The 23,235-nt window shown below is 46.4% G+C and overlaps 1 protein-coding gene across 1 annotated transcript in view; it reads right to left on the bottom strand.

Annotated features, from left to right (window-relative positions):
- Positions 1-23,235, bottom strand: part of LOC126091882 (calbindin-32) — a 695,369-nt gene that overhangs the window by 88,564 nt on the left and 583,570 nt on the right. Inside the window, exon 5 of the mRNA XM_049907165.1 lies at positions 2,774-2,830. Within this exon, the coding sequence (XP_049763122.1) occupies positions 2,774-2,830 (57 nt within the window). The remainder of the gene's footprint in view (positions 1-2,773; positions 2,831-23,235) is intronic.

Below are 23,235 nucleotides of genomic sequence, written 5' to 3'. Positions count from 1 at the left end.
GGATATTAATAAAACTCTTCGCTCACAAAATCCGACACCACTCACCCTAAGTTTGTTCTGTGAACAGTCTTTTTATGTTGTGATTCGTGGGCATCTCTTTTTGGTTTAAAAGTCATGGTTACTTATAAATTTCTGCCTACGGTTATAAATTTCTTCAAATTATAATGATGCCTTTGTTACAAACATATTTTCTCTTCATTCGTTCTGCTTTAAGGGCACTTTGTATATCCGCATGTCTGCAGATACTTGTAACGCCTCTTGGACAACCAACATGGACTTTTTTTTTTACAAAAAGTTATTTAACAAATTAAACGAAACTCAGTTTCAAATAACTGTTTGGCTTGTAACATATTCATACTTCTGTATGGAAGTTGCTGGAGTACACTTTCTACTTCTTATGCAGTTTGGTTGTCATGAACCCCGCACTTTGTGTGTTTCAACGAAACACTGCCACTCTTTTTTCCCTACCTACAAATAACGTTCAGATAGTTTCTGAATTTGATTTTGTACTTTCAGCACCGTCTTAGTCTTTTGAGTTTCCATTTAATGTATTTCCTGAAGTCTACAACGACAATTTCTTGGCCTTTTCTAATTGTCAGATAGACCATAACTGCTTTTAGTCAATTTATTGCATTATTTGGAGTCCTACGATAAACTTTTCTGGTTTAACACCATCTTTATCTCAATAAAGAAGGAATTTATTTTTTGTACTATCGCTAACTTACTTCGAGTTCATAAGCAATTCTAATTTTCTCGACATACAAACTTCATTTTCTCCTAACTTATCCACTTTAAATGCAGGCTTTCTCTTTCACGAATGCTTTTGCATAGTTTAGTTAGTAGTCAATATGATTTAACACTGCTGGTGATGAGATAGTATTTGGTGTACATGAAATTTGTTTAATAGGTTATTTGGGAAGTCTTTTTTCAATTTCTTTCTTATATTTAATAATAGTGAATTTGCTTTACTTCTTACATCCATTATGTCTAGTGCTCCTACTTCTATGGTTAGTATTGTTGCTTGCATTTTGACTCCCATTTCTGTAGCGATGGTTGACGACGTTGGTTCTGTTATTGGAAATATCTGAACATTATACCACATGTTTGACGGGATGTAAGAGTTTATAAGTTTTATTTTGTCAGTGATATTTATTCCTTATGACTGAGCTTGCGTGTTGTTCGCAATTTGGTCACAACTTACCGGCAGGAGCTTGCTGTTATTTGGAGGAGATAGCGTTTTCTTTCAATCCCCAGTTTGTTATGTTCTCTGTTTGGACCGATCTGGGAAGTCAGTTGCTGGATGCAGCGACCTTGTATTGTTTTCGTACAATTTTTCTGCGGGCACCTTACTATGTTGCGACCACTCCACTGAGTTGTTTATTACTTGTTACAATGACTCCTATATCTTCTGCATGCCTACATTGGTAAACTCATATGTGAAGCTACTGTGGACGTTTTTGTTTTTATGGTTTGAAACAATTTACGGCCACTGGATCCTTATCTCGAAAGACTGACGAGGAGAAAACGCCAAGTACCATTACCCGATTTTCCAGAAACATCGCTCAGTGGAAGAGGGGTCAAAATAAGCTAACATGCATGTCGGCTTATCCGTAGATGCTCAGAATTTTCGAGGTAATTTGAGTGCCCTTAGCGAGTTGGCAATTCTGCTGAAACGGTGGCCCCTAACGTCACTGCTTCGCAGTTTGGCGTCCTGTGTTCGAAAGCCGATTATTATTTTAATTTTGTTTTTCATTTATCTACCCATGTCCGCAGAAGATTACTACATGAATGTTTGCAATGTACTCGTATACTGAAATGACGTAGTCCTTATTCGTCTAATAAATTTTGTATGTCTGGTAAACTAATTAAAAACGAAAAAAAAGAAAAAAAACAATATGATTCGAAATTGTTTTCGCTGAAATTCGTGTAGTGTATCTCGACTCATAATCAACTGCAGCGCCAGTTTGCGATAAAGTGATCCGTTATGTGTGGTATGCTGCGAAATTATTGCGAACGCATGAAATCATCAGCAATGTTAACGACGTTTCGTTTCCTTCCCGAGTGTAATTCATACGAAGAAATGTCACTGTGGCAAACCTGCCTACTGGCGGCGTTCGGAATTTCTATTTTTCGGATGTTACTACGATCGTAAGTATGCAAGGGAAGAATAAACGTAAGAATAAAATACGAGAATTAATATACAAACTTATATGAAAATGAAATATAACTATATCAGAATTTAAAAAGATTGTGAGCCCTGACAATACCATAGACACATACATTGTGTAATAAATATGACACTTATTGTGAAACCCGGTTGTTATTTTACAGTTAATACAACTTTGTTATATCCCCTAATTTGATGAGAAACGTTCGTCTAGTAACCTTCTACGGACATGGGTAGATAAATGGAAAGAAAATAAAAACATTAATCGGTTTTCTTACACGGGGCGCAAAACTGAGAGGGTGTGATTCTATTCACTGTGCCAGCATTTTAGCTCGGATTATCGTGCGCTGAAAGGCACGTACAGTAGCTCGGAGAACTTAACCGTCGTTAGCCGAGACACGTGTTCACTTATTTTGACTCCTCTTCCACTGAGCAAAGTTTAATTTTCAGTATCACTTGGAAGTGATATCTGGGAATCGGGTTATGGCACTTGAGTTCTCCTCGTGAGTGTAGGATACTCCATGGCTTGGAGTGTCGCCAAGAGCTCGCCACCGCTCCTGTATCACTTCCAAATGCCCAGAACCTGCCACGCTGCTTCGTACTCACCTTCAGCTCGTCGGCCTCAATGTATCCGCTGCCATCTGTGTCGTACTCCCGCCAGATCTGAAACAGTACAAATGCCAGCTCGCGTTACTGTTGTTAATTGGCAACCTGGCAGTAAGCCAGGCGGTTCAGGAACTCGCTGGTTTCTTTGTACACGTGTTATAGGCTTCTCCCTCCACCCTTGCACACACGTAAATCATACGTACTCACACACCCACCCACCCACACACCCACCCACCCACCCACCCACCCACCCACCCACCCACACACACACACACACACACACACACACACACACAAACAAACACACAGTCAGAGTCAGGAATGAGAAGTACCATTGCCCTTAAGTAACTCAGCATAGGTATCTTTTTGGCCAGTCGAGCACTACATAGGGCAGAGTGCTGCACTTGCAGACACTTAGACTTTGGTCAGTAGACGCAGCCGTGTAGTAGAACTTCAAAATAAGTAGAAAGTGAAATTAAATTAAACAGAAGTATAATTTTGTCAATAACTACACTACTGGCCATTAAAATTGCTACACCACGAAGATGACGTGCCACAGACGCGTAATTAAACCGACATTAAGAGGATGCTGTCATATGCAAATGATTAACTTTTCAGAGCATTTACAAAAGGTTGGCGACACCTACAACGTGCTGACATGAGGAAAGTTTCCAACCGATTTCTCATACACAAACAGCAGTTGACCGGCGTTGATTGGTGAAACGTTGTTGTGATGCCTCGTGTAAGGACGAGAAATGCGTACCATCACGTTTCCGACTTTGAGAAAGGTAGGAATGTAGCCTAGCGCGATTGCGGTTTATCGTATCGCGACATTGCTGCTCGCGTTGGTCGAGATCCAATGACTGTTAGCAGAATATGGAATTGGTGGGTTCAGGGGGGTAATACGGATCGTCCTGGATCCCAACGGCATCGTGTCACTAGCATTCGAGATGACGGGCATCTTATCCGTATGGCTGTAACGGATCGTGCAGCCACATGTCGATCCCTGAGTCAACAGATGGGGACATTTTAAGATAACAACCATCTGCACGAACAGTTCGACGACGTTTTGCAGCAGCATGGACTATAAGCTCGGAGATAGTGGCTGCGGTTACCCTTGACGCTGCATCTCAGACAGGAGCGCCTGCGATGGTGTACTCAACGACGAATCTGGGTGCACGAATGGCAAAACGTCATATTTCAGATGAATCCAGGTTCTGTTTCTATCATCATGATGGTCGCATCCGTGTATGGCGACATCGCGGTGAACGCACATTGGGAGCGTGTTTTCGTCATCGCCATACTGGCGTATCACCCGGCGTGATGGTATGGGGTGCCATTGGTTACACGTCTCGGTCACCTCTTGTTCGCATTGACGGCACTTTGAATAGTGGACGCTACATTTCAGATGTGTTACGACCCGTGGCTCTCCCCTTCATTCTATCCCTGCGAAACCCTACATTTCAGCAGGATAATGCACGACTGCATGTTGCAGGTCCTTTCTGGATACAGAAAATGTTCGACTGCTGCCCTGCCCAGCACATTCTCCAGATCTCTCACCAATTGAAAATGGTGGCAGAGCGACTGGCACATCACAATACCCCAGTCTTGATGAACCGTGGTATCGTGTTGAAGCTGCATGGGCAGCTGTACCTGTCCACGCCATCTCTGTTTGACTCAATGCTCAGGCGTATCAAGGCCGTTATTATGGCCAGAGGTGGTTGTTCTGGTTACTGATTTCTCAGGATCTATGCACCCAAATTGCGTGAAAATGTAATCACATGTCAGTTCTAGTATAATATATTTGTCCATTGAAATCCCGTTTATCATCTGCATTTCTTCTTGGTGTAGCAATTTTAATGGGCAATAGTGTAGTTATAAGAAAAATACTAAACTTGGAAGTTGAGGATATTGGAAACTAACAAATTTACGCTTTCAACACAGATAAAATTGTTAAGACATCAACGAAAGTCTGTTAATTTACAAATATTCCATGTCCCATGGTAAAAGAACTTCTTCAGTTCCAAGGTTCACGATGGTATACGACTGATACATAAATTCAGTGTGATTTTTTCCATCATGTATGAAGGATCTGCGCTAGCAGAATAGCAATGCGGAAAACAGAAGTCCGAAAACTATTTATTGGACTCTCAAAAACAAAACAATAATGCAATCTCCAAAAGAACAACCGGCTCGATCCCAACTGCGGATCGTCACAAATACAAAATAACAAATAATAATAATAATAGAAAAGACCCGGCCCTTCACCGTAAGCGAACACAATTCTACAACGTCAAGAGGTTTGTCGACTATACCCAGATATCGGCCAGCTAGAAGAGGAGTCTGGCCGTGGCTGCTGGGGCGACAGCTCTGTATCCTTCCGAGCGGTGCGTCGAACTGCGTTCTGCAGGCATGGCGCCGCCTTATAGAGCCCGTTGGCGGATGTATCTGCCGGGACTATTTGTGATCACGTGCCTGGCGTAGCAAAGTAGTTTCTAGGCTAGCTTCGACCTCTGGTGAAGCTGTTCTGCAGGCTCCGCTAATGGGTAGCGGTCTCTGGCGGCCGTTGGTGGAGACCTGGTGTTTTGTTGTGTTGTGGCCCGCCAGTATGTATTTGATTTGACATCACAGACGACGTAGGTTTTCGTGGTGAATATACACCCTCCCAACAACAACCTAGCATTCAATGTTTGAAACAATGTTTCGCCGTTTGTCTGAGACAGGGTCGTTTCAGGAAGCAGCTGGTCATGAAGGACGTACACAAAATGTTCGGACACCAGACTTGAAAACAAAAAACAATGAGATTAACAGTGTGGATGGCGACCGCCTTGTGAGTACCAGACAGTTGGTCCTCCAGTACAAGGTAAGCCAGGCGACTGTGTGAACAGTTGTTACCACCCTTATCATGTACAACGAGTGCAGGGCTTACTAGCGACAGACTTTCCGCATCGGGTGCACTTTTGTCACAGGTTTCTTCACCAGGCTACCACGATTCCGGATTTGTGTCATCCATCCTATTCACAGATGAGGCCACATTTTCGCGGAACGGTATCCTCAACTTTAATACCATTCATCCGTGGGACAGTATGCAGAACCCAAATGGTATGGTGACAGCGAATCATCAGCTTAGGGGATGCCGGAATGTGAGGGCCGGCATATTTGGCGACTGTAGTTTGAGACCAGTCTTCCTTCCACGACGCCTAATAGGCCGGATCTATCGGCGTTTCTTGCTGGTGACTTTGCCTCCCCTGCTGGAAGAAGTGCCATTGATGATTCGAAGGGTTATGTGGCTGCTACACAATGGCGCTCCAGCCTACTTCACCATAAAATCTGCTCGCATCTAAATCGTGTCTTTCCTGGTCGATGGATCGGATGGGGGGGTCGATTTGCATGGCTTGAACGTTCACTGGATCTCAACCTGTCCGATTTCTGGTTACTGGGCTATCTAAAAAGTATCGCGTATGCAGAGCTCATTCCAGATGTGGAGAAACTGGAGCAGCATATTCATGCTGCCTTTGCCGCTATTCGGATGCACCATGGCCAATGAGGACGTGTGAGACAGAACATGCTACGGCGCGTATACACATGCGTTGAGGCACAGGGAAACCATTTTCAATACATACTGTTAATAAACACACAGGGTGGTTCATTGAGAGTGACCAGGGTAAATATCTCACGAAATTAGCGTCAAACGAAAAAATAAGAACAACAAATCTGATTCTTGAAGTTTTCCCGGCGTACATAATATTACATCATCTTTCGGGCGTGCACTCGTGACAGCGACAATTCTTCTTGCGATATTTCGGCTAGAAACCTCCCAGCCATCTTCAAGGCGAATCAGAGATTGAGTTCGTAGCGTTTGCGCGTGCCTATTTATACGGAGAGTCACGTGATACAAAGCTGCTGAGAACTGAAAGCGCATGCGGCAAAGATATCAAAGTCGCCACTACTGCACTAGTCATAGATAAGATGTATATGGCAAAGATAAACATACACTCCTGGAAATTGAAATAAGAACACCGTGAATTCATTGTCCCAGGAAGGGGAAACTTTATTGACACATTCCTGGGGTCAGATACATCACATGATCACACTGACAGAACCACAGGCACATAGACACAGGCAACAGAGCATGCACAATGTCGGCACTAGTACAGTGTATATCCACCTTTCGCAGCAATGCAGGCTGCTATTCTCCCATGGAGACGATCGTAGAGATGCTGGATGTAGTCCTGTGGAACGGCTTGCCATGCCATTTCCACCTGGCGCCTCAGTTGGACCAGCGTTCGTGCTGGACGTGCAGACCGCGTGAGACGACGCTTCATCCAGTCCCAAACATGCTCAATGGGGGACAGATCCGGAGATCTTGCTGGCCAGGGTAGTTGACTTACACCTTCTAGAGCACGTTGGGTGGCACGGGATACATGCGGACGTGCATTGTCCTGTTGGAACAGCAAGTTCCCTTGCCGGTCTAGGAATGGTAGAACGATGGGTTCGATGACGGTTTGGATGTACCGTGCACTATTCAGTGTCCCCTCGACGATCACCAGTGGTGTACGGCCAGTGTAGGAGATCGCTCCCCACACCATGATGCCGGGTGTTGGCCCTGTGTGCCTCGGTCGTATGCAGTCCTGATTGTGGCGCTCACCTGCACGGCGCCAAACACGCATACGACCATCATTGACACCAAGGCAGAAGCGACTCTCATCGCTGAAGACGACACGTCTCCATTCGTCCCTCCATTCACGCCTGTCGCGACACCACTGGAGGCGGGCTGCACGATGTTGGGGCGTGAGCGGAAGACGGCCTAACGGTGTGCCGGACCGTAGCCCAGCTTCATGGAGACGGTTGCGAATGGTCCTCGCCGATACCCCAGGAGCAACAGTGTCCCTAATTTGCTGGGAAGTGGCGGTGCGGTCCCCTACGGCACTGCGTAGGATCCTACGGTCTTGGCGTGCATCCGTGCGTCGCTGCGGTCCGGTCCCAGGTCGACGGGCACGTGCACCTTCCGCCGACCACTGGCGACAACATCGATGTACTGTGGAGACCTCACGCCCCACGTGTTGAGCAATTCGGCGGTACGTCCACCCGGCCTCCCGCATGCCCACCATACGCCCTCGCTCAAAGTCCGTTAACTGCACATCCGGTTCACGTCCACGCTGTCGCAGCATGCTACCAGTGTTAAAGACTGCGATGGAGCTCCGTATGCCACGGCAAACTGGCTGACACTGACGGCGGCGGTGCACAAATGCTGCGCAGCTAGCGCCATTCGACGGCCAACACTGCGGTTCCTGGTGTGTCCGCTGTGCCGTGCGTGTGATCATTGCTTGTACAGCTCTCTCGCAGTGTCCGGAGCAAGTATGGTGGGTCTGACACACCGGTGTCAATGTGTTCTTTTTTCCATTTCCAGGAGTGTATAAGCGCAGACTGCAAACAAAATAGTGCTGCTGCGAATCCACCGTGCTTGTAAATAAATAATTAATCTTTAAAAGTGGTAGCATCTATCGGGAGTGAAGATGCAGAAATTCTTTCCGAACGAAGGTGTGAAATAAGCGGTTTCCAAGCATTGTCAAGATGAAATTCTTCGTCACGGTTTAGCAGGTTGTCGGCTAGTTGTATTTCTACAGCTTCCTTAACAACTGAGTCCCAGAAAGATGAAGCAGTAGTGGCGACTTTGATATCTTTGACGCATGCGCTTTCAATCCTCAACAGCTTTGTATCACGTGACTCTCCGTATAAATAGGCACGCGCAAACGCTACGAACTCAGTCTCTGAGTCGCCTTGAAGATGGCTGGGAGGTTTCTAGCCGAAATATCGCAAGAAGAATTGTCGCTGTCCCGAGTGCACGCCCGAAAGATGATGGAACAACAAATCTGTTCGAGCGAGATGGAGGAAAACAGATGGCGATATGGGTGGCCACTAGATGGCGCTGCCATATGTCAGATTGATAGAAACTGCATTTTTTAAAATGGGTACCGCCATTTTAATACATATTTGTATAGTATGTAAATAAATAGGAATGTTTAATTTGGAACTTTTGTTTCGCTTTGTGATGGATGGTGCTGTAATATTGTTAAAAATGTAGCAATGCATCCGATAGCACTGTGTGCAGTTCATTATTTAAATTCGATATGATAATATGCTTGTTTCCAGGCAATCATCGTAGGTTGTACCACTTGCTCCTTCTGGCTCCTTCATTTCTCCCTTGCCATCTGCGCCTATCCTGTCCGCCTCTCCCACATCCTCACCTACCTTGGCCTCACCATTGACCATCACCTCACCTGGATCCCTCATCTCCATCCAATCCAAAGCCCAGATCCCTCCTCAAACTCCTCTCTGGCCAGACATGGGGGTTGAACCCCTCTACCATCCTCCACACCTACAAATCCTTAATCCATCCCATCCTCTGTTATGCCAGTCCCACCTGGATATCTCCCCCACCCCCCTCCCCCCCCCAAAAAAAAAAATTCTATAAGACCCTCCACATCCTCGAGTGCCATGCAGTCTGCCTTACCTTCTGTATACACATCCCATTCCCCACGCAGATCCTCTATGACTTGATTCTTTTCCCACATCTGCTCCTTTTCCTTGAAGATATCCGTGTCCCCTGCACCTCCCACCTCCTTGATCCCCCTCATGCCCTGGTTGCTCTTCTCCTCTCCAACCCCTGCCCTCTGCCGCGCCTTCACCGTTGTGTCCCCCTTACCCTCCACCTCTACACCCTTCACCTCCTTCCCAAAGTGGCTTTCGTTGACTCCCCCTCCCAGATGATGCCCTCTCTCCATCCATTTATCCCTCCTATCAACTCTGATCCTCACCTCCACCTCTCTTCCTCTGTCCTTTTACCAGGCTCCCTCTCTCCCCCTTCCATCCAGTTTTTTCCCCACCTACCCTCTCTCTGCCTCCCTTCTCTCCCCCGAGTCGTTTTTGCTCTCCCCTCCACTTTCCCACTTCTTCATGCGATCGCCCAGCCCCCCCTTCTTTCTATGTCCCCACCCTTCGTTGCCTCCCCCCTTTTTTTGCTTTCTTCTCCTTCCGCCTCTTCCCCCTTCATTGGTCCGGGTCCTCCCGCCCCCCCCCCCCCCCCCACCATCTGCCCTGTGTCGCCTTTATAGCGCTGTTTTAAGTGAGTGTTCAGTGTCGTGCGTCCCACTGTCAGTGTTGTGAACAGCCACCATACTGTCGCTAGTTGTGTTTTTTTATCTCGTGTGAACAGAAACCTGTCTACTTACTTTGAGCTTTAATCAGCATCACCAACCATTTTGTTTTTATATTTTCTTCGTATCTTTTCTCCAGTTTTTAACAGTCACCGTTTTATCGCCTGCTTCTGTTTGTTTTTCATATCTCCTGATTATGTTTAACTTTTCTGTAGGCTGCAGAGCGGCGTAGTTTGCTGCTGCCAGCCCGCCCCAATAAAGGAAAAAAAAAGGCTTGTTCAGTCATAATAAATACGCGGAAGACATAATCTTGTTAAAATAGAACGCTTAACAGTCGCAGGAAAGGTAGATATGGTGTTTATTTATGGCTATTGTGATCAAAATGCCCAACAAGCTTGTACTGTGTATGTTGATCGTTATCCTGACAGACAGAATCCAAGTGGCCGTACCTTTCGTCGGATAATTATTGTATTTAAAGAAACCGGAAGTGCTCAGCCAAAGAAGAGAACGCAACCAAGAACTACAACAATGAAGATGCCCAAATAAATATTTTAGCTGCAGTTGAGGCTAATCCGCACATCAGTAGCTGACAAACTGAGTGGGAATCGGGAATTTCAAAAATCTCGGTTTTGAGAATTCTACATCATCATACATTTGACCCTTACTATATTTCTATGCACCAGGAATTGCATGGCGATGGTTTTGAACATCGTGTAAATTTTTTCCACTGGGCATAAAATAAATTACGAGACGATAACAGGCTTTTTCAAGAGTTCTATTTAGTGACGAAGCGTCATTCACAAACAGTGGTAACATAAACCGGCATAATATGCAGTATTGGGTAAGGGAAAATCCACGATGGCTGCGACAAGTGGGACATCAGCGACCGTGACGCGTTAATGTAAGGAGTGGAACTATGGGAGTACCCCTAATTTTATCGATGACAATCTAAGTGGTGCAATGTATGCCGATTTCTTAATTAATGTTTTACAGATTATACTACAAGATGTGTCACTTCATGACAGAATGGCGATGTACTTTCGAGATGATAGATGTCCAGCACATAGCATACGTGCAGTGGTAGCGGTATTAAATAGAATATTTGATGACAGGTGGATTGGTCATAGAAGTACTATCCCATCACATGAGCGTTCACCGGACATTACATCTCCGGACTTCTTTCTTTTGGGAAAATTAAAAGATATTTGTTATCTTCATCCACCGATAACGCCTGAAAACATGCGTCAGCCCATTGTCAATGCATGTGGGACAACTACTGAGGGTGATCTACTCGTTGTTGACAGGAATTTCGTTACGCGTACTGCCAAATGCATTGAGGTTGACGGACAACATTTTAAGCATTTATTTCGTTTATCAGATTATTATGATTGCTCACGCAGTAACAGCATGTATTCCCATAATTTATGACAAGGCCAAAAAGGTAAACTTGCCACATTGGAACAACAGAAATAAAGTCGAAACGTAACTGCTTTTGTGTTTTAGTTAAAAAAACGCATTGTTACCAACTGTTCATCTGAAGTGGTGAGGCATATTATGAGTGTTGGAATATTACAGCGCCATCCATCACAAAGCGAAACAAATGTTCCAACTCAAACATTCTTATTTATTTACGTACTATACAAATACACACACAGTTCACAGGCGAAGTACTGATGCTATGCCGTGTTCGCATCGACCTTCTCTTCATAATTGTGTTGTATAAATGGAGATGATGTTTTAACTACTGACGACGCCTTTGGCACGATCGTTTTATGTATCACCACTGCAGAATGTGATTTTAGTGTATTTTGCTTCTGATGAAGGTATATTTAGATATATCGAAACCGTGGTCAAGGATTTTAATAAATCTTTATCCTGCAACTGTTTGGCTGTTATCATTTACCGTGAAGATTTTCAACAGTAGCTGTTTCAGCTATGTTTAAAATCTAGAGCCATCAAAAAAAAGTTTTGCATCACCTCGATTCCGAGAGTTCCGGAACCTGTACACAAAAATGGAATAGAGATCCAACATAAACATCACATCCGCCCTTTTTATTACTCATGAAAACCACACATTGCATGTTGTTCCACCATAGAGTGAGACCTTCAGAGGTGGTGGTCCAGATTGTTGTACAAACCGTTACCTCTAATACCCAGTAGCACGTCCTCTTGCACTGGTGCATGCCTGTATTCGTCGTGGCATACTATCCTCAAATTCATCAAGGCACTGTTTGTCCAGATTGTCCCACTCCTCAGTGGCGATAGGGCATGGTCCCTCAGAGTGGTTAGTGGGTCATGTCGTCCATAAACAGCCCTTTCCAACCCATCCCAGGCATGTTCGATAGGGTTCATGTCTGGAGAACATGCTTACCACTCTAGTCGAGAGATGTCTTTATCCTAGAGGAAGTGTTTCACAAGACGTGCAGGATGGGGGGTGCGAATTGTCGTCCATGAAGACGGATGCCTCACCAATATGCTGTCGATATGGTTAGACTATCAGTCGGAGGCCTGCATTCACGTATCGTACAGCCGTTACGGCGCCTCCCATGACCACCGGCGGCGTACGTCGGCGCCACATAATGTCACCCCAAAACAGCACTGAACCTCCACCTTGCTGCACTCGCTGGACAGTGTGTCTAACGCGTTCAGCCAGACCGGGTGGCCTCCAAACACGTCTCCGGTGATTGTCTGGTTGAAGGCATATGCGACACTCATCGGTGAAGAGGACGTGATTCCAGTCCTTAGAGGTCCATTCGGCATGTTGTTGGGCCCATGTGTACTGCAAAGTACGGTGTCGTGGTTTGCAAAGATGGACCTCGCCATGGACATTGGGAGTGAAATTGCGCATCATGCAGCCTATTTCGCACAGTTTGAGTCGTAACACGACGTCCTGTGGCTGCACGAAAAGCATTATTCAACATGGTGCCGTTACTGTCAGTTTTCCTCCGAGCCATGATACGTAGGTAGCGCTTATCCACTGCAGTAGTAGCCCTTGCGCGGCCTGAGCGAGGTATGTCATCGACAGTTACTGTCTCTCTGTATCTCCTCCATGTACGAACAACATCACTTTGGTTCACTCCGAAACGTCTGGACACTTCCCTTATTGAGCGCCCTTCCTGGCACAAACTAACAATGCGGACGGGCCGCATGGTTGAACTAGAGACAACACGAGCCGTGTACATCCTCCCTGATGGAATGACTGGACCTGATCGGCTGTCCGACCCGTTCCGTCTAACAGCACTGCTCTTGCGTGGTTGTCTACATTTTTGGGCGGGTTTATTGACATCTCCGAACAGTCAAAGGGATTGTGTCTGTGATACAACATCCACAGGCAACGTCTACCTTCAGGAGTTCTAGAAACTGGGATGATGCAAAACATTTTTGGATATATATATATATATATATATATATATCCAAAAATGTTTTGCATATATATATATATATATATATATATATATATATATATATATATATATATATATATATCCAAAAATGTTTTGCATCAACCCAGTTTCTAGAACAATATTAGTAGTTTGTGGATAAGTTGACAATTATCGTATGATGGGAGGCTTGCTACGATAGTCTCTACAGCTGCAATGAATACTGTGTCCGAATGGCTCAGTGATCAGAACATTTGTCTAGTGAGCAGAAGAACTGGGTTCAAGTCCCAGGCGGGTACAAATTTTCAGCTGTCCCCATTGATTTCAATCAATGCCTACTCGCAGACAGTCTGCAATTCCATACTATCTTAAGTATAACTTCACTGTCCACATGTTATACATCTAGTTTTAAAAATACACAGAATTTTACTTGCCAAAAAGTTCTGTAACGGAAGCATTAATAATGTATTCTAAACAGATCTAATGTACTGTACATACTTAAACGCACAGAAGCTGAAATTTTCACAAATGGTGTACAAAATACTACCTCATGCCCAGCAGCAACAAAAACAAGAAAATGACGGAAGCCGGCCGTTGTAGCCGAGCGGTTCTAGGCGCTTCAGTCTGGAGCCGCGCGACCGCTACGGTCGCAGGCTCGAATCCTGCCTCGGGCATGGATGTGTGTGCTGTCCTTAGGTTAGTTAGGTTTAAGTAGTTCTTACTTCTAGGGGACTGATGACCTCAGATGTTAAGTCCCATAGTGCTCAGAGAGATTTGAACCAAAATGACGGAAAATGCTTATAGTGCGCATTCTTTCATGCGACTCTAAAATCAGTCACTAGGCGTAAGCACCGACCAAAAAGACTCCAGTGTGTGTTCCTCGGTACACTATCCTCAAGGTACAACGCCCTCCGCTGTTAAATTGAACGCTTTAGTAAGGACACTTGACAAAAAATTGGTCACTAACAGGAGAGATGGGACTCTAAACGTTAACACCGCATTGAACCTGATAATCTCACTTCTATTAGTGTTACGGTTCTGTTGTACTTGACCATTTTTTTTGTCGAACAAGATTGCAATGTTTTATTCTAGACAAAGAAAATAACTACTAAATTATTGTACTGTTCTGAACCATGCAAGGGTCTAAATTAAAAGGGCTATTTTTTCCAAGTTTCGGTAGTTCACGAAATTAAAGACACAGTGAGAATCCGACGAAGCTTTGTGCAGATGTGTTGCGCAGTGTAGCTGGTATATTCGTCGAACGCGTCGCGTCGCGGTTTCAGTTCTGAGCGCACAGTTAGCACGCAAAGATGCCCAGAACAGTAGAGTTTCTCGACAGGTGTGAAGCGCCTGCTGTCATGGCGAGGGGGTTCATCTGATTTCACGCATCCCTCATGACGTAACTGTCATGCGTGACAACAACATATGGCAATGGTGAAGGAATTTTGAAGCAGAATGCAAGGACGTTAGCGGTGCAGACCGTCAGGGAAGGAAGCGAGTTTCGACCGGCGATCCAGTTCAGCGAGTGGATCAGGGGAGTCGAGGAAATCTTCTACGAAGTACAATTCATAACAAGCGAAGAGGAACGCTGCCATCAGCCATCGCCCTTCTTTATGACAGTGCTGAACTACACACTGCGGCTGCAACAAATATACTCCTGCAGTGTTTTCGATGGTATGTGTTTGATCACCCGCCATAAAAAATGGTTCAAATGGCTCTGAGCACTATGGGACTTAACATCTGAGGTCATCAGCCCCCTAGAACTTAGAACTACTTAAACCTAACTAACCTAAGGACATCACACACATCCATGCCCCAGGCAGGATTCGAACCTGCGACCGTAGCGGTCACGCGGTTCCAGACTGTAGCGCCTAGAACCGCTCGGCCACCCCGGCCGGCAGTCCCCTAGAACTTAGAACTACTTAAACCTAACTAACCTAAGGACATCGCACACATCCATGCCCGAGGCAGGATTCGAACCTGCGACCGTAGCGGTCGCGCGGTTCCAGATTGAAGCGCCTAGATCTGCTCGGCCACACTGGCCGGCGCTACGAGGACAGTATTTTGGCACAGACAACGAAGTTGAGAACAGTGAACGAAAATGGCGGAAAGCACAGGCGGCTGCTTCCTACGACGAGGGTATTGGAACCTTGGTACCACACTACCACAATTTCTTATGACTTAGTGGCAACTACACTCCTGGAAATGGAAAAAAGAACACATTGACACCGGTGTGTCAGACCCACCATACTTGCTCCGGACACTGCGAGAGGGCTGTACAAGGAATGATCACACGCACGGCACAGCGGACACACCAGGAACCGCGGTGTTGGCCGTCGAATGGCGCTAGCTGCGCAGCATTTGTGCACCGCCGCCGTCAGTGTCAGCCAGTTTGCCGTGGCATACGGAGCTCCATCGCAGTCTTTAACACTGGTAGCATGCCGCGACAGCGTGGACGTGAACCGTATGTGCAGTTGACGGACTTTGAGCGAGGGCGTATAGTGGGCATGCGGGAGGCCGGGTGGACGTACCGCCGAATTGCTCAACACGTGGGGCGTGAGGTCTCCACAGTACATCGATGTTGTCGCCAGTGGTCGACGGAAGGTGCACGTGCCCGTCGACCTGGGACCGGACCGCAGCGACGCACGGATGCACGCCAAGACCGTAGGATCCTACGCAGTGCCGTAGGGGACCGCACCGCCACTTCCCAGCAAATTAGGGACACTGTTGCTCCTGGGGTATCGGCGAGGACCATTCGCAACCGTCTCCCTGAAGCTGGGCTACGGTCCCGCACACCGTTAGGCCGTCTTCCGCTCACGCCCCAACATCGTGCAGCCCGCCTCCAGTGGTGTCGCGTCAGGCGTGAATGGAGGGACGAATGGAGACGTGTCGTCTTCAGCGATGAAAGTCGCTTCTGCCTTGGTGCCAATGATGGTCGTATGCGTGTTTGGCGCCGTGCAGGTGAGCGCCACAATCAGGACAGCATACGACCGAGGCACACAGGGCCAACACCCGGCATCATGGTGTGGGGAGCGATCTCCTACACTGGCCGTACACCACTGGTGATCGTCGAGGGGACACTGAATACTGCACGGTACATCCAAACCGTCATCGAACCCATCGTTCTACCATTCCTAGACCGGCAAGGGAACTTGCTGTTCCAACAGGACAATGCACGTCCGCATGTATCCCGTGCCACCCAACGTGCTCTAGAAGGTGTAAGTCAACTACCCTGGCCAGCAAGATCTCCGGATCTGTCCCCCATTGAGCATGTTTGGGACTGGATGAAGCGTCGTCTCACGCGGTCTGCACGTCCAGCACGAACGCTGGTCCAACTGAGGCGCCAGGTGGAAATGGCATGGCAAGCCGTTCCACAGGACTACATCCAGCATCTCTACGATCGTCTCCATGGGAGAATAGCAGCCTGCATTGCTGCGAAAGGTGGATATACACTGTACTAGTGCCGACATTGTGCATGCTCTGTTGCCTGTGTCTATGTGCCTGTGGTTCTGTCAGTGTGATCATGTGATGTATCTGACCCCAGGAATGTGTCAATAAAGTTTCCCCTTCCTGGGACAATGAATTCACGGTGTTCTTATTTCAATTTCCAGGAGTGTAGATCCAGACGGTCCAGCAACTGAAAGCTCATGACCCGCAGCAATGTTCTGAATTTCCTCTTCGATTTCTGGTGTGGATCGAAGTTGATGACACGTGGCCGGGTCATATTTCAAGGAGTGCCGAGCTATGTTTTAAACTAGAGGGTGCAGTGCGGCGCTGTTAAACCGCGTGTTGTTCACAAAGGGCCGTTGCCCACACCGTATGTGGATCCACAAGCACCTTCATTCTGGGTCCGTTCTTCTTTGAAGACTTTTTCACGTTATGAAAACCTCCTTGTACAGTAGGTGATCCTGCTTTGGAAGAGCGCAACTGCGTGGAAACCGCTGTTTTCATGCAACACGGAGCAACACCTCGTGTCGCTCCCCCAGTGAAAGGTCTGCTTAATGAAACCTTCCACGAACGTGTTATTTCCAGAGATTTCCCAGATGCATTACCTGAAAGATCACTCAGTATGAATCCATGCAACTTTTGGTTCTGCGGATATTAAAAAAAAAATCTCGTCGAACTGCGCTTGTTGTGTATATGCAACAGAAATAACTGAAGACGAGAGAATCGGGACTGCTGCGAGCATCTGTTGATCACGTCGTTTTACGGATGTGACATCTCGTTGACGTTTCTGCTGCTCACTTGTTTGACCTTCTTTGCTCAAGTCATGTTCCAATTCCATGACATATGGAAACATTTCTATACGTCTTTCTTGCATTCTCAGCGCCAGATTTGCACCTGGTGACTAAAATTACAATTAATTATTTTCCACTGTAAATCGGTTCCCCATTGAAAAACGAAATGAGCGTATGGCATTGTTGGCCGGGAGGCCCCATGCGGGAGAGTTTGGCCGCCGTATTGCAAGTCCTTTTTAGGTGATGCCACTTCGGCGACTTACGGGTCAACGATGATGAAAATGATCATAAAGGACACACAGCACCCAGTCCCCTGCCGGGAATCGAACCCGGACCCCCTGCGTGATAAGCGGTAACGTTACCACTACGCTATTTTTTTTAATTTCATTTTGTTCGCTTTCGTTCGTTGTATCTGCTCGGGGCGGACGTCGCATGACACCCGTTTCAGTTCGTCGTTGATCCATTAACTCAGTTTTTTATTACAGAGGGCAGTTAACCCTCTGAGCGAACACGCTGAGCTACCGTGCCGGTATGCTACGGGGGATGACGGTTCCCTATTAACGCATTAGAACGCACTACAATATCAACCGAGTGCCGATGCCATTCCGTAACTACCCTGTAAGCAGCTACACTTTCATTACAACAACCCAGTTCGTAACAAATTCTGTTCCGGTACGATGCGCCCCTCGGATGTTTTCGTGAAATCGATGTTCTAAGTTCTATGAGCCTCTTGACTACCACAGGAGACGAGAAGCCCTCGAGCGGCAGCGTTACCGCTGTACGACTGATGAGAAGTCTGACCGTACTGAGTTGGAATCTCGCAATTTTTTCTCAAATACTCCACAAAAAATTTCACGCTGCAGGGAACCGTGTTTATCCGGAAAGGACCAATAATAATAACAATAATAACAACAATAATAACAGTGGTACACTCGTGGCGAAGTATAATTGAGGTGTAATTGTGATGAAATGAACAGCAACATATCGGTGAATTCATGTATGTATTAAAAAGTTGTCGCGCTGAAGCTGTATAATGCTTCATCGTCATTTGTAGGCCGACGGCCTTTGGGGCGGGACGTAAAATAAAAGCATGAAGAACGTAGTGCACATGTGCACCAAGCCCATTATATTGCCGCGTGGGTTAGCCGCGCGGTCTGGGGCGTCTCGTCAAGGTCCACACGGCTCCCTCCGTCGGGGGTTCGAGTCCTCTCTCGGACATCTATGTGTGCGTGTGTGTGTGTGTTGTCCTTAGTGTATGTTGGTTTAAGTTAGATTAAGTGGTGTGTAAGCTTAGGGACCGATGACCTTAGCTGTTTGGTCCCGTAAGAACTTACCACAAATTTTCAAATTTTCCAATTATATGTGAGTCGCTTTTTGACTCACACATTTCACGGGTAATAACCAAATCTCATGAACTTTTAAGAAGAGCTGGAAATCATAGGTAATAAACTTTTGATGTAACAGATTTTTATGGCTCAAATGGTTCAAATGGCTCTGAGCACTATGGGACTTAACATCTGTGGTCATCAGTCCCCTAGAACTTAGAACTAATTAAACCTAACTAACATAAGGACATCACACACATCCATGCCCGAGGCAGGATTCGAACCTGCGACCGTAGCAGTCGCGCGGTTCCGGACTGAGCGCCTAGAACCGCTAGACCACCGCGGCCGGCACAGATTTTTATTTCAACATAGATATGAATACCGGAACTGCTAACTGATCTAGAACCAGAAAGTGAAGAGTGTGTAATTTAGTCTTCAGAAGATGATATTTCTCTCTGACTCTGCAACAGTGTGCAGTGTCATTCCATGGTGATGTTACAAACTTTCGGGGATAATGGAGAAGACTAAATGTATCGATTTGGCGTAAGCAACCCTGGTCCGAAAACGACCGAATCGAAATTTGTAAATAAGATGGTTCAAATGACTCTGAGCGCTATGGGACTTAACATCTGAGGTCATCAGTCCCCGAGACTTAGAACTACTTAAACCTAACTAACCTAAAGACATCACACACATTCGAACCTGCGACCGTAGCGGTCGCGCGGTTCCAGACTGAAGTGCCTAGAAACGCTCGGCCACAGCGGCCGGCAAGCAAGAACCATTCTTATACGTCTGACAGTGGAGTGCATGTAGCAGTAATTACTGTTGTTCCTAAGATTGTAGGGTAGGCAATCCCGACGAGCACTTGCTGTTCGTCAATGGATGTTGTTCCAATCTGATGAAACCCCACCTCACGTTGAAGTGAGGGTTCGTGAACACCTGGATCAAACATTACCTGCAAAGTGGATAGGCAGAGGAGGTCCTGTTTCGTGGCCAGCAGGTTCACCTGATCTCACCTCACTTGTTTTCTTCTTGTGGGTCTATCTGTAAAGTTTTGTGTACGAGACGCCTGTCGACAGCAAGAGGAAATCCAGGCAAGAAAGCTCCCTGCCTGCGACTCTGTTCAAACGACAACGCGGATATTAGAACAGAAACGTCAGATGCCATGCCTGCGTTGACTCTGGCTCACGCCATTTTGAACAACTGTTGCAAATGCAGCAGCTTGTGAAAGTTGTGTGGGTAAATGGAATTCATGATTATTGTACCGTAGCCTTAGGAGATTCGCTCTGTCTGAAGTGAAATTACGTGCGCCGTTATTAGTCTGTCAACAGGGGAAATTATCCAAGGGAATTGAGGAATGTGGGGTGCAATGAAGGAGCCCCTCCGAAGATTGCGACAGCAAGACACAGACGAGAACCGCAATCGGGCGCACCCCGGGCAACGTTGATCTATCAGCCACTAGTCCTTCAACAACCGGAACGGACTTATGAGAAAATGAAGACCAATAAGACCCTACCCAAACGGTCTTTTCTAAGGCCACTTGTGATCATGTCGATAAACATTGAAGGAATATCGAGAGACAAAGAAGTTTTATTATCTGACTTGTGTAAAGAATATCAATGTGACTTCCTCCTGATTCAAGAAACTCATCGGGGCAGTACAAGACCCACACCCAAAATAGATGGAATGAAGATGATCTTGGAGAGACCACATGAACGGTACGGTAGTGCCATCTTCACCAGGCCAGGAATTAGAGTCACTTCTGCATCACTGACTGACAGGCAAGACATTGAGATATTAACCGTTCGAACTCAGCAATATAACGTTACCTCTGTGTACATACCCCCAGAATCAGATTTTGTCTTCACTGAGCCTGGCAATTTCAGTTACCAAGACTTTAATTTTGTATTGGGCGATTTCAACTGTCAGAGCACCACCTGGGGCTATAAAGAAACTAACAGCAGCGAGTGGAACTAGAGACCTGGGCTGAGGTACACGATCTACTGCTCATACATGACCCGAAACTGCCAAGCTCCTTTAGTAGTGGCAGATGGAAGAAAGGGTACACTCCCGATAACATCTTTGTTAGTAAGAAACTCGCTGGACAATGTGGAAAACTGATTGGGGAGCCAATTCCCCATACGCAGCATCGGCCCATAACTTGCACGGTCAATGCAGTTGTTAAGCCTGAACAAGTTCCTTACAAAAGAAGGTTCAATTTTAAAAAGGCCAATTGGAAGAGATTTAGAGAGCTCATTGATGTAGAAATAACAAAAATCCCCCCAAAACATGAGATGTACGACTCTGTTGTCACACTCGTTCAGAAGGCGTCTAGGAAAACAATACCGCGAGGATGCAGAACACAGTATATTATGGGACTGTCTGAGGACGCAAAGCCACTACTGGAAAGGTACCAGAAGCTCTTCGATAACGACCCATTTGATAATGAGACACTTCTAGCAGGCGATGAACTCATGTCAGTCATAGCTGAGAACCGCAAAGCCAAATGTTGTGACCTCGTGGAGAACCTGGACATGAAAGCGAACAGTAGGTGGCCTTGGAAACTGGTAAAGAGCCTTAACGGTGACGCCACAAAGTCAAATGATAAATTTATTAACGCCACGGCAGACCAAGTCGCCACTACACTCCTTACGAATGGCAAAACCCACGGCAGAAAGTACCAGGAGCCATTAGCACGTGATCCGGCAGAGGAAAATCATCACCTCAAGGCACCATTTACAATGTCAGAACTTACTGCAGCCACTTCCAGCTTGAAGATTAACAGAGCCCCTGGTATCGATGAAGTTAGAGTCGAGCAAATTAAAAACTTTGGCAGTAATACCCTACAGTGGCTGCTAGATTTGATAAACGCATGTGTAGAAAGGCTCCATATTCCAGAGATGTGGAGGAAAGCCCGATTGGTTGCACTTCTGAAACCAGGAAAGGATTCCGATGATCCAAAAAACTTCCGACCTGTGTCTCTTTTACGTCACTGTTTTAAGATCTTGGAACGCCTGACGCTAAGTAACATAGAAAGCGTCTTGGAACGTCAGATCATCCCACAGCAGGCAGGTTTCCGACCAGGCAAATCGTGCTGCGGTCAACCTGACCCAACATATCGAGGATGGGTTTGAGAGGAAAGAGATCACGGGAGTGGCATTCATAGACCTTTCAGCTGCATATGGTACTATAAACCATCGGAGGTTCCTTAGGAAAGTATATGATGTGACAAGAGATTACCATTTAACATCACTGATAGGCACTTTCCTGCATAATAGGAGATTTTTCGTCTGTCTCCAGGGCAACAAGAGCAGGTGGAGAAATCAGAGGAATGACCTACCTCAGGGAGGCGTCCTCGCCCCAGCTCTGTATAATATATATACAAATGACCAACCAGTGCCAAACATCACGCACCAATTTATGTATGCCGATGACACTGCAATTGCAGCCCAAGGTAACAATTTTATGGATGTAGAGGAGAAACTAACCAGTACCTTGGAAGCTCTCTCCCAGTATTATGAGGCAAACCACCTAAGGCTGAACCCTTCCAAGATGCAGGTCTGTGCATTTCATTTAAAGAACAGGGAGGCAAATCGTGAATTAAATGTAGTATGGAGAGGTCAACGTCTCGAGCATTGTAAAACGCCCAAACATCTTGGTGTCACGTTGGATCGCACACTGACCTATAAACATCATTGTAATGCCACAAGGGAAAAAGTCTCAACTACAGACAACATCATCAGGAAACTAACCAGCGGATCCTGGGGTGCAAACCCAAAAGTCCTGAGAACTTCAGCCCTTGCGCTCAGCATGTCAGCCGCGGAATACGCCGCTCCAGTATGGTCTGCATCAACACACGCGAGAAAAGTTGATGTCGCGGTGAATGAAATGGCACGGATTGTTACCAGATGCTTGAGGCCAACCCCAGTGCACAAGATGTACTTAATCACGGGGATCGCACCGCCCAACATACGACGTGACATCGCTGCCGAAGCCGAAAAAACCAAGCAAGAAAAGGACATGCGTCACCCTTTATATGGAAACCAGCCTGCTCGCCGACGGCTTTGTTCGAGGAAGAGTTTCCTGTCACGTACCCGAGCCCTGGAAGGGTCGGCTGCAGAGAATCGTTTGAAAAGGTGGGAAATCGACCCGAGAAACCCCCATAAAGATGTAAAAGAAGAACTGGCGCCTGGTGGAGACCTACCATACACAGTCTAGAGAACCCCAAACCGTATGAGGGAAGAAGAGCCAACGTGCAAGGCAAACCTGCAGCAATGGGGTTTCCTAAAAGAGAATGAGGACACTCTCTGTCTGTGTGGTTCTGTACAGGATCCTCAACACCTGCTTACCTGTCCGTATTTA

This window comes from Schistocerca cancellata, chromosome 7 (genome assembly GCF_023864275.1).
Source record: "Schistocerca cancellata isolate TAMUIC-IGC-003103 chromosome 7, iqSchCanc2.1, whole genome shotgun sequence".
Classification (NCBI taxonomy): domain Eukaryota; kingdom Metazoa; phylum Arthropoda; class Insecta; order Orthoptera; family Acrididae; genus Schistocerca; species Schistocerca cancellata.
This window is presented reverse-complemented; position numbering and strand designations above follow the sequence as displayed.